This window comes from Dama dama, chromosome 13 (assembly GCF_033118175.1).
Source record: "Dama dama isolate Ldn47 chromosome 13, ASM3311817v1, whole genome shotgun sequence".
Lineage (NCBI taxonomy): Eukaryota > Metazoa > Chordata > Mammalia > Artiodactyla > Cervidae > Dama > Dama dama.
In genome coordinates, this window is record NC_083693.1 from 38,945,957 (window position 1) to 38,960,548 (window position 14,592).

At 47.1% G+C, this 14,592-nt stretch overlaps 1 protein-coding gene across 1 annotated transcript in view; it reads right to left on the reverse strand.

Annotated features, from left to right (window-relative positions):
- Positions 1 to 14,592, reverse strand: part of ACSBG1 (acyl-CoA synthetase bubblegum family member 1) — a 99,729-nt gene that overhangs the window by 48,991 nt on the left and 36,146 nt on the right. Inside the window, 1 exon segment of the mRNA XM_061159103.1 lies at positions 9,693 to 9,836. Within this exon segment, the coding sequence (XP_061015086.1) occupies positions 9,693 to 9,836 (144 nt within the window).

Here is a 14,592-nt window from a genome sequence, read left to right on the forward strand (position 1 = left end):
GGTTATTACAAGGGTGAATGCTGGTTTCAGTCAAGACAAAAAAATACCTTGACTTAGATAAGGTAGAAAGAGACTTCTGCTCTGCTAGGTAGGCCTATGGTCATGCACAGCAGGAAGAAGTTACAGATGAAAGAGACCTCTACCCCAATTTCCAAGAAATATCTTGAGTATGAAGTCTCTCAGGGGGAAGTTGTTAGGGGAAGCACACTGATTGAAACCGCCCTCCCTGGCCAGGCACCATAGCAACCATATGCATGAGTTGTTTTATGACAGGAGGTCCTAGTAAGGAACACGGAACTAATAAGCCTCCACCAACCAGAAGAGCTCAGGAAAGGTCAAAAGGAGACACCACATGTCTGACCACCCCCCAGAATCCTTCTCTCTGGCATCCATCTTGGCTGAACAGGACATGCACCACCAGGAAGGACTCTGAGTCAGAATGATTGGCTAAAGATAACCTGGAAACTAATCCCATCACCATAAAACCCGAGACTGTAAGCCACGTGACAGAGCTGTTCCCCTGGGTTCCCTTACCCTGCTGGTCTCTGCCTGGGTGCCCTTTCCCAATAGAATCTTTTGCTTTGTCAGCATGTGTCTCCTCGGACAATTCATTTCTGAGTGTTAGACAAGAGCCCAGTTTTGGGCCCTGGAAGAGGTCTCCCTTCCTGCAACAGATCTACAAGAGGGAATAAAGATCACTGGGAATGCTAAATATATTAGAAACAAGGCAAGGATGTCTGCTCTTACTGTCTCTATTCAGTGTTATATCAGAGGTCCTAGTCAATGCAACAAGGCAAGACAAATTAAAAAGTGAAATGACTGGAAGCAAGTAGAAGAAATAAAGCTATCTTTTAAAATAGATAACACATTTGTATGCATAAAAAATCCAAAGGAATCTACCCCCCAAAAAAGCACTAGAACTAGCAAATGTAATTAAGATCACAGGATTCAAGATCAATATTTTCTTTTAAATCAATTATATTTTTATACAAGCAACAAATGATTAGAAAATTAATTACAAAATACAATTTACATGGTATCAAAAACCCATACAATTCTAAGGAACAAGTTTAGGAAAAAAGTATGTAAGACATCTACACTGAAAACTACAATTCATAGCTGAGAGAAATCAAAGATCTAAATAAATGGAAATACATACCAAGTTCATTGATCAGGAAATTCTCCCCAGTTTGAAACGTAGATTCAATTTGTTCTCAGTCAAAATTCCAACAGTCTTTTTTGTTGAGACTGACTTGTTTAGTTGCTAATTCTTGTCTGATTTCTTGTGACCCTATGGACTATATAGCTGGCTAGGCTCCTCTGTACATGGGATTTCCCAGGCAAGAATACTGGAGTAGGTTGCCTTTTCCTTCTCCAGGGGATCTTCCTGAACAAAGGATGGAACCTGAGTCTCCTGCATTGGCAGGCGGATTCATTACCTCTGAGCCACCAGGAAAGTTCCATCACTAGATAATTCTAAATTTTGCATGAGAATACAAAGGAGCTATTGTGTGGACTTCCCTGGTGCCCCAGTGGCTGACTCTGCAACGAAGGGGTCCCAGATTTGATCCCTGATCAGGGAACTAGACCCCACATGCTGAAACTATTATGGAAATGAGTGGGGGCAGGGAAGGGGCGGGTCCAGATGCTTGCCCCTCAAAAGCCAATAAGCAGGCCAGGTTGGTGAAAAGGAAAGTTTGCTTTATTTCAGGTGCTGGCAACTGTGGGGGGAGGGTGGTGGATATCTGTTCAAAGGTTGACTCCTTCCCCTGACAAGCACAGGGTGAGCGCATTTATAGAGAGAGTAGGGGATGCTGTTACATGCAGAAAAAACATAGTCATCTCTAACAGTCATCTTCAATTGGTCATCAGTGGTCTGATTAGCATCATCTTAGGTACAGTTTTAGGTACAGTTAATCTTCAGTTCTGGGGTACACGAGTTCCCATTTCTTTGCAGTTAATTCTCAGAATTATGGCAGCTCAAGTCCTGGTTACAGTCTGGTCATCATGTAGTTAACTTCTCCACCTGGGGTTTTGGTATCTATAAGACAGCTCGTAGGATATGGCTCAGAATATTATCTACAGCCCTTGAGAAAGAACTAAAGGTCCTTGACTATGCTTAATGACTACATTATTATCATTTATTCTCCTTAGACTGTTTTCCTTTGTTTCAGTATTTCTCACTTCTCTGATTAAACTTATTCTTTGACTAAAGTTTTCCACAGGCAAAAGCAAGGCAAAGAACGTTATGGGGGGGTGGGGGGCAAGGACCATACAGTCCTGATCTGTTTCAAAACTCTTAGTTTTGAACTAAGAGTTCAAACTAATTCAAATTCTTAGTTCGAATGACACAACTAAAGATCCTGCCTGCCACAACTAAGATCTGGTGCAGCCAAATAAATAGATAAAAATAAATATTAAACAAGCAAACATAAAAACCAAAGGAGCTATTGTGTTATTAACCCATTATACTATAACAAGCATCCCCAAGTGTAGTGACTTTTTAAAAATAGGCATTTATTATCTTACATTTTCCATGGGTTAAGAATCTAGGTTTAGCTGAGTGCCTCTGGCTCAAAAACTCTCATGATGTTGTCATCAAACTGTCAGTCTCAGCTGAAGGTTTAACTCATGGGGTTGTGGGCAGAACTCAGTTCCTTGCAGGTTGTTGGGCTGAGGATCTCAATTCCTCACTGGCTGATGGCCAGAGGTCTCCCTCAGATCTTTGCCACCTGGGCCTCTCCCTCAGAGAAAGTAAGTAAGAAAATGAGAGAGAGCAGTAAAAATGAAATCCTGGTCTTTTTATGACCATATCTCTGAAGTGAAATCCCATCACCTTTGCCATATTCTGCTTCTTAGAAATAAGTTAGTAGGTTGGTCCCCATTCAAGGATATGGAATCACACAAGAATCCAAAAGGCAAGAGTCACTGAGGAACATCTTAGAGGCTGTCTACCGTACCCAGGATAGCCAAAACAATCTTGTTTAAAAAAAAAAAAAAGGAACAAAGTTGAAAGACAAACACTACCTGATGCAAGACCTAGTATAAAGCTATACCAATGAATACAGTGTGGTACTGACATAAAGATAGAAAAATAGTTTAGTGGAAGTAAATCTAGAAATAAACTCATACATGTAGCCAGCTGACATTTATTTTTAAACAAAGAGGCCATAACAATTTAATACAGAAAAAAAAATCATTTTCAACAAAGGGCATTTGAAGAACTGGATAAATATGTGGGGAAAAAAGAAAATATTAAATTGAGATGGATCATGGGCCTAAATATAAAAACTAAAACCATAAAGCTTCTTGTAGAACATATAGAGGAAGAGTTCTATGTGTTCATAGAGGGACTGATATCAGGAGAAATCTCTACAAATCAATAAAAGGTTTAATAAAAAAATAAATAAAAGGTTTAATAATAAAAGCCCAATTACAAAATGGGCTAAAGTTTTGGATAGCTACTTCACAAAAGAAGATGCAGAGATGGTCAACAGACACATGAAAGAAAATATGTTCAACATCATTATCAGGGAAATTAAAATTATAATGAGATACCACCATTCACTCACCAGAAAAGCTATAATTAAAAAAGAGTAGCAATAGTTAATGATGACAAAGATGTGGAGCAACAGAAACTTCTTGTGGGGATGCTAGGACCACTTTGGAAAACCTCTGGTGGCTTCCTTATACATGTATTTGTGGTTCAGTTGCTAAGTCATGTCCAACTCTTTGTGACCCCAAGGACTGCAGCATGCCAGGCTTCCCTGTCCTCCCCTATCTCATGGAATTTGCTCAAATTCATGTCCATTGAGTCGATGATGCTATCTAACCATCTCATCCTCTGCTACCCACTTCTCCTGCCTTCAATTTTTCCCAGCATCAGGGTCTTGTCCAATGACTTGACTCTTCACATCAGAAGACCAAGGTAGTGGAGCTTCAGCTTCATCATCAGTTCTTATAATGAATATTCAGGATTGAGTTCCTTTAGGATTGACTGGTTTAATCCCCCTATATGTATACCTATCTTTTGACTGGACATGGAACAACAGCCTGGTTCCAAATAGGTAAAGAAGCATGTCAAGGTTGTGTATTGTCACCCTGCTTATTTAACTTATATGCAGAGTACATCATGAGAAATGCCAGGCTGGATGAAGCACAAGCTGGAATCAAGATTGCTGGGAGAAATATCAATAACCTCAGATATACAGATGACACCACCCTTATGGCAGAAAGTGAAGAAGAACTAAAGAGCCTCTTGATGAAAGTGAAAGAGGAGAGTGAAAAAGTTGGCTTAAAACTCAACATTCAGAAAACTAAGTTCATGGCATCCGGTCCCATCACAGGAAACAATGGAAACAGTGACAGACATTTTGGGGGGGTTCCAAAATCACTGCAGGTGGTGACTGCAGCCATGAAATTAAAAGATGCTTGCCCCTTGGAAGAAAAGCTATGACCAACCTAGACAGTATATTAAAAAGCAGAGATGTTACTTTGCCAACAAAGGTCCATCTAGTCAAAGCTATGGTTTTTCCAGTAGTCATGTATGGATGTGAAAGCTGGACTATAAAGACAGCTGAGCACCGAAGAACTGATGCTTTAAACTGTGGTGTTGAAGAAGACTCCTGAGAGTCCCTTGGACAGCAAGGAGATCCAACCTGTCAATCCTAAAGGAAATCAGTCCTGAATATTCACTGGGAGGACTGATGCTGAAGCTGAAACTTTGGCCACCTACTGTGAAGAACCAACTCATTTGAAAAGACCCTGATGGTGGGAAAGATTGTAGGCAGGAGAAGAGGATGACAGAGGATGAGATGGTTGAATGGCATCACTGATGCGATGAACATGAGTTTAAGCAAGCTTTGGGAGTTGGTGATGGACAGGGAAACCTGGCATGCTGCAGGCTATGGGGTTGCAAAGAGTTGGACATGACTGAGTGACAGAACTGAACTGATCTTTTGATACAACAACCTAGAGACTTCTCCAATGAAATGAGTATATATGTCCACAAAAAACCTATACAAGAGTGTTTGCAGTAGCTTTATTCATAAAATCTCCAAACCAGAAACAACCCACACGCCCTCAACAAGAGAACGGATAAACAAATTGTGGTATAGCCACATGACGGCATTCTACCCAACAGTAGAAAAGCACCACTACTACTGAAACACTTCACAACATGGAGGAATCTTGTAGACATTGTGATTAGTGAAAGGAACCAGGCATAGAAAAGCACATACAGTGGATTCCATTCGTATGATGCTCAAGAGCAGACAGAACAGTGTCTTTTCAAATTTAGTTATTTAAGGATGAGGGGGGGGTGAAAATCGACTAGAAGGAAGCACAGAGAACATTCTCGAGTGATGAAAATATTTTATATTTCTATTGAGTTGTTGATTACATGGGTAAATACTTTTTGTCAAAAGCCATCTAGTGAAAAATTTGCTTCCATTAATAAAAAAACACAACCCATTACATTTTGCAGATGTAAATTCTTATGTTACAGCTTCTTGGGGCTAGAATCCATGCTAGGTCCTAGATGTCCTTCACATGGTCATACCCTTTGCAGTTTCCAAAGTACCGTTCTAGCCCTGACTTCAAATGTTCCTCACAGGCTCCTTTGCAAGGAGCCAGGGCTGCCTGTGGAGGAGGGCAATAGAGCCATGACCCAGGGGGCACACATAGAACCAAATGTGATACAGGACTTTCTCCCACCACTGCCCCTGTCTTTTGCAGGGACAAAGAGTTAAGGAGTGAGCTCCTCATCCCTGGAGGTATTCAAGTCAGAGTAGGTTGATAATATGTGAATGTTGGGTTAGACTCAATGACCTAAAGAAAAACCTCACTGGCCTGAGAGGCTGCCAATAGGGAACTTGCCTGGGGACAGAGTGAGTCAGCTTCCAGTTCAGTGTTCTGACTCCAGGCCAGCTTGGGTTCTGCTGTTCCCAGTTAACGACTCTGTAGCCCCTGCAAAAACTCAGCACTGGCCTGGGTTGACCTGCATCCTGAAGGCATCCAGATCTGTATTCAGATGTCTGGGACAGGGTTATTTTACCCTAGGGACTCTGATTTCTGGGATTTGCTCTGCCCTTTATCCTAGGACTCTTGACCTTGCCTTCCAGTGGTACTTATAATATACTCCCATGTCCTCTGGGACAATATTTATTCAGCAATAAATATTACATATTTTTGAGTTTGAAGACTACACTGCTGTTATTTATTTATTTTTTTTTAAATTTTGGCCGTACCAGGAAGCATGTGGCATCTTAGTTCCTCAACCAGTGATCGAACCTGCACACTCTGCATTGGAAGCACAGAGTCTTAACCACTGGACCACCAGGGAAGTTCCAACAAGAAATAATCTTGAATAGATGAATGTATACTTATGGAAACTGATAAATAGCAAAGAATCTAAAATATGAGAAAGAAAGAAATTCTACTACAATAACCATTTTTTGTATCATGGGGAAGTGAAGGGAAGGAAGTTGGGAAAACTGGAAGGCCCTGGATAGTCCATATTCTTAAGGATGCCTGTATAATTTTCATAGTATTTGCATTGTGATTGTTTGTTCCTCCCAGACTTGCATATCCCAGAGATGGGGAGCTCACTCCCTATCACCCACAGGAAGCTTTAGTAGTGAGAGCGACCTTCTTCACCAGGCTTGCAGTAGCCTCCTGTGCCTACCCCACACCCCTGACTCCAAGGGGTCTCCTCTCTGCACCTAGTCTTTGAGCAGGCAGAGCTGGGAAAGGCAGCTGTGAGTCCAAGAATATGGTTAGTTCAGAGTTCACTGTCCTTAGCTGGGCCACACTCAACTCTGCAGGTTCCCTTCTTCTGGCATCTGCCTCCAGCCCACCCAACTCCAGCCTGTATTCACTGCTGCCAGAGCCACCTCCACAAACTAGGCTCTTCTTCTGCTTCTGCTGCATCCATGCCTCCCAAGTCTCCTCTTTGCTTCTTCTTTTGACCCTGGTGGCCCCTGGTCTAGCCACACCGGCCTATCCAGACCTAGCAGTTCAGGCGGTTAGTCTGGCCCAATCTAACTGGTCTAAAGGCCACCTTAACTCTTCCACAACCACACCTTCTATCCACAGAATGTTCCTGCCTGCCACCAGGGCATTCATGGCCCTTCAAACCCAGGATGAACTGTCCCCTTCTCTGGTTCTTTTAAAGCCCTTCCTCCAACTTGGGCTTCTTCCAGCTCAGGGAGGCTGGTGTCTCTACTGGACCAAGAGTTTAACAGGACTCTGGATATATCTGATGGGTACTCCTGATGGACGGCACAGTCTGCAACTGTGGCCTCAAAGGACACAGAGCACAAGCTGCCAGATCAGCATCAGCCCCGCCCTAGCTCCAGCCCTGCAGAGGCTCCTTCCCTCCAGCCCTGCAAGTGGTGTGATACAAAAGGAAACTCATTTGGGTAGGCCTGGCATGCAAACCCTCCTCTGCTCTCAGTCTCCTGCTCCCCAATCTCGGGCCTTCCTTCTGAAGCCCTGGGAAGGGGAGGGGGGGAAAGATAAGGCCTCTCCCAGACTACTGGAGGAGTGCACACCCACCCTCCCCCAGGAGCAGCAGCCTGCCAGGGGCCACAAGGCCAGGAGAGATGGGCCAGCCTGAGATGGAGCCCTGTGCTCCTGGGGCCGGCCTGGAGGGATGAGGAGCATCACAGCCATGGTAATGGCTTCTGACTTTAGAACATGTTAAACAAGGGTTCAAAGCTCCTTCCTCCGGCTATTCTGCAAGACCTAGGAGGTTTACTGTGCCTGTGAGGGGTGGCCCTTTTGCGTTTGGAAGCATTTCATACACACTAGCTGATAGACTCTGCACAGATTTTTCTGCAAGGTCAACAGAGGTCAGGCTTTTGTCTTCCTTTGAACAGAGTGATAACGAGACTCAGAGAAGCTAAACAACTTACCCAAGGTTGCTAAGCAAGAAAGCAGAGGGGGAATGACCTTCTGAGTTTTCTGCCCTCTCTTCCCTCATAGGCCCCCTCATATACCTATCATTCCTGGCTCTGCCTCCCTTTCATAGAGTCTGCAAAAGAGGCCCCTGCCTCTGTGAGCCCATTCCCCAGGGTGAGGGAGCTCCAGCCAGCCCACTTGAGTCCTATTGACCCTCTGCGTGTGGCCCACGTCCAGGGAGGGGGCTGGACCTCAAGTTCTTGGAGGACTTGCAGGTAAGGTGCCTCTGCTTCTGGGAGGAAAGGAGCCCACTCTGGGCTCTCTGGAGACCCAGGGCAGGGCCCAGACCCTCAGCCTTGGGGTTTGAGGGGGGTCCTCTGTCTGTCAGTCACATTGACATTTCTTTCATTTGCTCCATCTTTCCTTCCTCATAACTCCCATGAGAACAATGGCCATTCACTCTGTAGCTCAAACATCGTCAACTTCTCCCCAGAGGGCTCAGACCCTGGCATTTCTCCTTTGTCCTCCGCTTCTGCCCTGTGCACTGCAGCCAGCCAACCTCACCCTTCCCTGAGCTCCCCATCTTTCTTCGCATCTTCTCACCATCCCAATGCTGTTCCCTCTACCTGCACAGCTCTTCCTCTCTGAATGTCAGTGCCCTCCTGGCCATCCAAGGCCTGTCTGATGTTCGGGACTTTCCTGATGGTCCAGTGGCTAAGACTCCATGTTTTCAAAGCAGGGGGCCTGAGTTCAATCCCTGGTCAGGGAACTAGATCCCACATGCTGCAACTAAGAGTTCGCACGCTGCAACTACAGACCCTGCATGCCACAACTAAGACCCAGTGCAGCAACCCTCCCCAAAACAAACAAAATAGTCCACTGTTAGAAGCCCCTCTCTCCTCCTCTGGGCCTGTACCCCTCCTGGGCACAGATCACAGGCATCTGGAGGTCTGTGTGTCTGCCTTCCCCCTGCACTCTTGTTGGAGAATCCTGGGGCCAGGACTGGGTTCCAACTTCTCAGGATCCCCCATCCATGAAGGGGGAGGACCTAGGCCAGAGTGGGCACTGGTGATGACTGACAAATTGAATCTGCTTCCTCTGGATCACAGGTTGTGCTCAGTCGTTTCCAACTTTGTGAACCCATTGGGGTGCGCCCGCCAGGCTCCTCTGTCCATGGGGATTCTCCAGGCAAGAATACTGGAGTGGGTTGCTATGCCCTCCTCCAGGGGATCTTCCCAACCCAGGGATTGAACCCAGGTCTCCCACGTTGCAGGTGGATTCTTTACTGACCGAGCCACCACAGAAACCCAGATTAGTAGAATACATACAGCAGAAGGGCTTTGGGGAAACTTCAACCCCTGCATTCATGTCTAGACAGGGAAGTTGCAGCCCAGAGAGGGGCAGGGACCCACCAAGCTCACACAGCAAGCTGGGGCCAGACTCTCTGGCTTTCCCCTGTCCTTGTCTGACCTTGACCCCACCTGCCAAAGTTCCCCCTTGAGGATACAGGGAAACATTCTTATTGTCTGCTAACTTCTTCCTCCATCCAACTGCAGCCGCCTACTCATGCCCTCATTCTTCCGTTGAGCCCCTCTGGGCCATGCAGGGAAGTATACATGTCCCACTCCAGGGCTTAGCCCATGTAGTGATCATCCAGACCCTTTCTTTCGTTTCCTAGATGAAGAGACTGAGGCTCAGAGAGTGAAGCAGCCTGCCCAGGGTCACACAGCAGAGTCAAGTCCAAAACTCGGCCACGGGCTCAGTGGACAGAGACCCGACCTCTGACTTACCTGGTTCCCAAGTTTTCTTGGGTGGTCCCCAGGCTCGCATCCAGCAGGCTCTCTTGCGGGGCTGCTCTGCTGTCCGGCATGCTGGGGTTCTAGGGGGGACAGCTGCGTCCAGCTCCAGAACTGTGTGGCACCAACCTCAGGCATCTGCCAGAGAGAGCGGTCTCCCTCTGCCTGGGAGGTTGGCCTTGACGGGCAGGGGGGCGGGCCTGGGGCCGGGGGAGGTGGCGACTGCAGTGGCCCAAAGAGACCCATTTCCTCTCCATTTTTAGACACTCAAAACACTCCTCAACGGTGAAATTGCTCAAGATTAAAACTTTCCTTTTCTTTGTGGCTTTGTTTTCACTCAAGACGAGAAGAATTTCAATGAAGCCAGTGTTCTTTTTCATGCAAATCTGCTCTGGTTATCCCAGGAAGTCTGGCCAATGGGCTCAGGGCTTCTGGGTCCCCAGAAAACCTCCTCACTGGCTTTAAGAGGCCATGTCAGAGCACAAGGGGTTCTCAGCACCAGTCTGGATTCAGATCCTGCAGCTGCTAACCTCACCCTGCAAACCTGCCTCACTGTCAATACAGCACCCAGGAAGGTGTTGTGTCTCAGCCCACCTCCCCAAGGCTCTGCGCTGAAGGCTGGCGCTCTGATCAGGACCCATGGCTCCTGCCCTCAAGGAACCCCAGTCTGGGGGAAGGAGAGAGACATTGCCAACCCTGAGGACTACGGTATAGTTGACAGAAGCATTTGCACAGAAGGAGATGTAATAAAGGACCCAGGGGCGTGACCACCAGGGTCACCTAGTAGAAGTGTGGATCTGCTCCTTCAGCTAAAGGAAAGAAGGTGTTGATGGTGGGTTTGCAGGCATCTGTAAACAGACGTGGGAAATTCACAGAGGGCAGGGCAAACTGAGGGCTTTCTTGGAATACCAAGAATCTCCTCCCTTGGGCAGTCCTTGCCAGAACAAAGTACCGTAAACTGGGTGGCTTAAAAGAGAAATGTATTATCTTACAGTTCTGGAGGCCAGAAGTCTGAAATCAAGGTGTCGGCAAGGCCTTGCTCTAAAGGCTCCAGGAAAGAATCTTTCTTTTTCTCTTCCGGCTTCTGGCTCCCAGCAATCCTTGAGGCTCCTTGGCTCATAGCTGCATCTGTCCAGTCTCTGCCTCTGTCTTCATGCGACTGTCTTCCCTCTCTGTGTCTTTGCCCCTATAACCCCTTAAGGACGGTAGTCATTAGACTAGGGCCCATCTTCATCCAATATGACATCATCTTAAAAAATTATATCTCTAAAGACCTTATTTTCAAATAAGGTCACATTCCGAGGCTCTGGGTGGGCATGATTTCAGGGGGAACATGATTCTGCGAATATAAACTATCTACAGGAGGCTTTGGTGGAGATTCCTGCGAGATGTCCCCAAAAGTGGTTAGTAGGTTCATCTGGGTCACAGGTAATGCTCTCTTAACTGGTGGATGCAGGTGGCTGAGAAAGAGTTTGTCAGCATTCATGAAAATTCGGGGCATGGATCCCAGGGTGCTGTCTCCCAATACATCGAAGGCACATTAGAGAGGAGGCCTGAAGTCTGGCTTTGAGGCCTGAATCTTCCACTCACCTCTTCTCCCTGTGGCCTTGGGCAGGCCCTCTCTCCCTCTCTGGGCCTCGAATTGACTATTCGGATCACAAGGGTGATGACTTGGAGGGTGGCCAAGGTGGCTGCCAGCTCCAACTGGACATGAGAAGGTGATGGGCCAAGTCATGCTCATGGGCTGACTAGTTATGCCGAGAGGGACATCATTGTGAGTGCTAAGTGGCGAGTCCCCACCCAAGGGGATACTGAATCAGAGAAAAAAGACATCTAATTCTTAAGCTCAAAAGCTTTGCTTAAGATGAAAGCCTGAAAAGGTTTGGAAAGATGTACAATGTGGCAGAACAAATTCTCCCTCCCCCAACCCCGTCCCTCAGATTCTTAGGGATCTTGAGAGCTGAGAAGGGAAGAGACTTCAAAAAGGAAGCCAGACCCTGAGTGGGGCTCAGAGAGCATCCCTAGGGTATATTTCCTGAGCAGTAAGAAGAGAAGGAGTCAGTAGGGCCTGAGGCTTCCCGAGAAAGTGACAAGGCCCTAGAGCCTGCGGCACAGGCCACAGAGGAGGAGATGATCCCCGGGCACAGGAACCAAGAGGGTCTGGGCAGCCCCCCTCAATGCAGCAGTGGAGCAGGGGTCCACATGAGCAGAGGGCAGGGTTGGCGTGCTGGCCACAGAGGCTGACGGGAGAATGGGCACTCAGTGGGCCCGGCGGGAAGGGTTGACCCCACCTGAGGCCCCAGGACCACAGATCTCATACAGAAGGGGTGGGACAGGGAGCAGCAAAGTCTGATTTCGCTGAGCTTTAAAAACAGTTACCTAACTTCATTTGAAAAAGTGTCTATAACCAAGTGCTGGTTAGCCTGCCTTGCCACGGATTCCCTCTCCATGGGCTCGGTCCCCTGGGAGCTGACCTGTATGGGCATCTCCGAGGCCCCTGGCCTCTGGTCGAGTTAGGCCAATACAGACAGCAGCGGAACGGAGGGCCGATAGAAAGAGGTTGGGAATTTGATTCCTCTTGCTCTCGCCCTGCTGGCTGCAGTTTTGGCAGTGGCTTCATCCTGGTCCTGGCAGCTGAAGGTCCTGTCTGACCTCCTGCCCAGACGGCTTGGGACCTCAGGAGTGGTCCAACTCCCTGCTGTGGCTTTCCCATCCTTTGTGGCCCCCTTAACTCGGCCCTCCCCTCTCTAACTGCCCCTCTGAATGGGCCATCTCTTTCTTATGAGGACCCTCACTGATAAAGCAGGAACATAAAATGTACAAAGGGAGTTGATTGTTTAACAGGCACAAAGTTTCCTTTTTGAGGGATGGAATGTTTTAGAAGTAGATAGAGGTGCTGGCTACACAAAATGGTGAATGCACAATATGACACAGAATTATGCACTTTTAAATCACTTTATGTGATTTTTTTTCCTCAATAAATTTTTTTTCTTAAAAGAGGCACAGAGAACTTCACAGTGAAAAGCGTGAAGTTTCCTTCCATCCTTCTCCCTCCTTTGCTCACCCATTTCTTCTCCCAGAGTCACCACTGTTAAAACTTGCTCTTGCATCATTCTAGAAGTATTCTAGGGGCTTCATCTGTGACTTAGAGGTAAAGAATCTGTCTGAAATGCAGGAGACATGGGTTTGATCTCTGGGTTGGGAAGATTCCTTGGAGGAGGGCATGGCAATCCACTCCAGTATTCTCGCCTGAGAATCCCACAGACAGAGGAGCCTGGCAGGCTGCAGTCCATGGGGTCACAGAGTCATGACTGAAGCAACTGAGCACACTGGCATGCAGAAGTATTCTAGACATATACAAATGATAACACAGCATACAGTTTTGTATCTTGTTTCTCATACTTGACAATGTTCTCTGGTGAACCTTTCCTATTGTATTGAGGGCTTTCCAGTTCTTTTGTTGGGATGTACAGCATTCCATGGATGGTCTGGTCGGGATGCATTTAATCTGTCCTGTGCAATGAACACTGAGGTTGTTTTCAGTCTTTTGATGAAACAAACAACCTTATTTCTGCACCATATGCACTTGAGTTGGTCTAGCTCTAAGATAAATCCCTAGAAGTGGAACCGCTGGGACTTGACTTAAACTGGAAAATGATAGGTTTTTTTGTGAAATGGACACATTAATTATTCTGTCATAGGAGGAATGGAGAAGAGATTTAAAAAATTCATGGAGTTACAGAAAAATAAAGTTTTGATTTTGCCTACATGAGTTTGTTGACTATCTGTTCCTTCTGTGTGTGTGTGTGTGTGTGTGTGTGTGTGTGTGTGTGTGTGAGGCTAAAATGTTTTCTGCATCAGCTGGAGGGCTCTCCTCTTGCTCTGGCTGCATGGGGGGCAGGGGAAGTGGTTGCTGGCTGGGAACTCTAGAGATCTCTAGGATGCTCTGGGGGCCAAGGGCATTGCATTGCAAGGAGGGCCCAGGATGGTATGGGTGTTCTTAACTAGACTCTGGGAATCCCCGTGAGTCACAGGCAATGTGTGTGTGTGTGTGTGTGTGTGTGTGTGTGTGTGTGTGTGTGTGTGTGTGTTTGCCTTTTTTTTGGAAATGGCTCCTAGCTTTTTGTAGACCCTCAGAATCTTTATCTGACAGTGAGGAACCACAGGAAGTGGGAAACCCCAAACTTCGCATTTAAACAGATCTGGGTTCAAATTCTGCATTTTCTGCTCATGACCTGCATGACCTTGGCCTAGGGCCCCACCTCTCTGAGCCTGCGTGCGTGAGTGCTAAGTCACTTCAGACGTGTCCAACTCTGTGCAACCCTATGGACTGCAGCCTGCCAGGCTCCTCTAACCAAGGGATTCTCCAGGCAAGAATACTGGAGTGGATTGCCATGCCTTTCTCCAGGGGATCTTCCCAACCAAGGGTCAGACCTCTCTGAGTCTGAGCTTTGTCATAGTGATGGGGGTCAGTAATCAATGCTTCTTAGAGTTGTGGGTAAGGACTAGAAGGCTGGGGAGACGAGGTGAGTCGGGGCTTTCTTGAGGAACTGCTATATTTCTGATGATAATCTGGTGCCTACTTCTCTGCCTCCTTCCTTCCCCCAAGGGCCTGGTGGGCACCACATTCCCTCCGCTGGTCCACACTAAGGCAGAAACAGAGGTTCCCAGAAACATCTGACCTAGATCATGTTGATGCAAAGGAGTGCACAGAACCAGTTGTTCCTCCCCCTGAGATTAGATAAGAAAAGAGAGGAGGTGGAGTGAGAGTTGAGGGGGTACACGGGAAGGCAGGAGCTAGAGGGATTCAGGACAGGGTGTGCTGATGGGGGAGCCCCGACCCCATCAGATGTGGATGACCAGCCTGGGTGTCCTGGGCCCCCGTGAGCCTCCC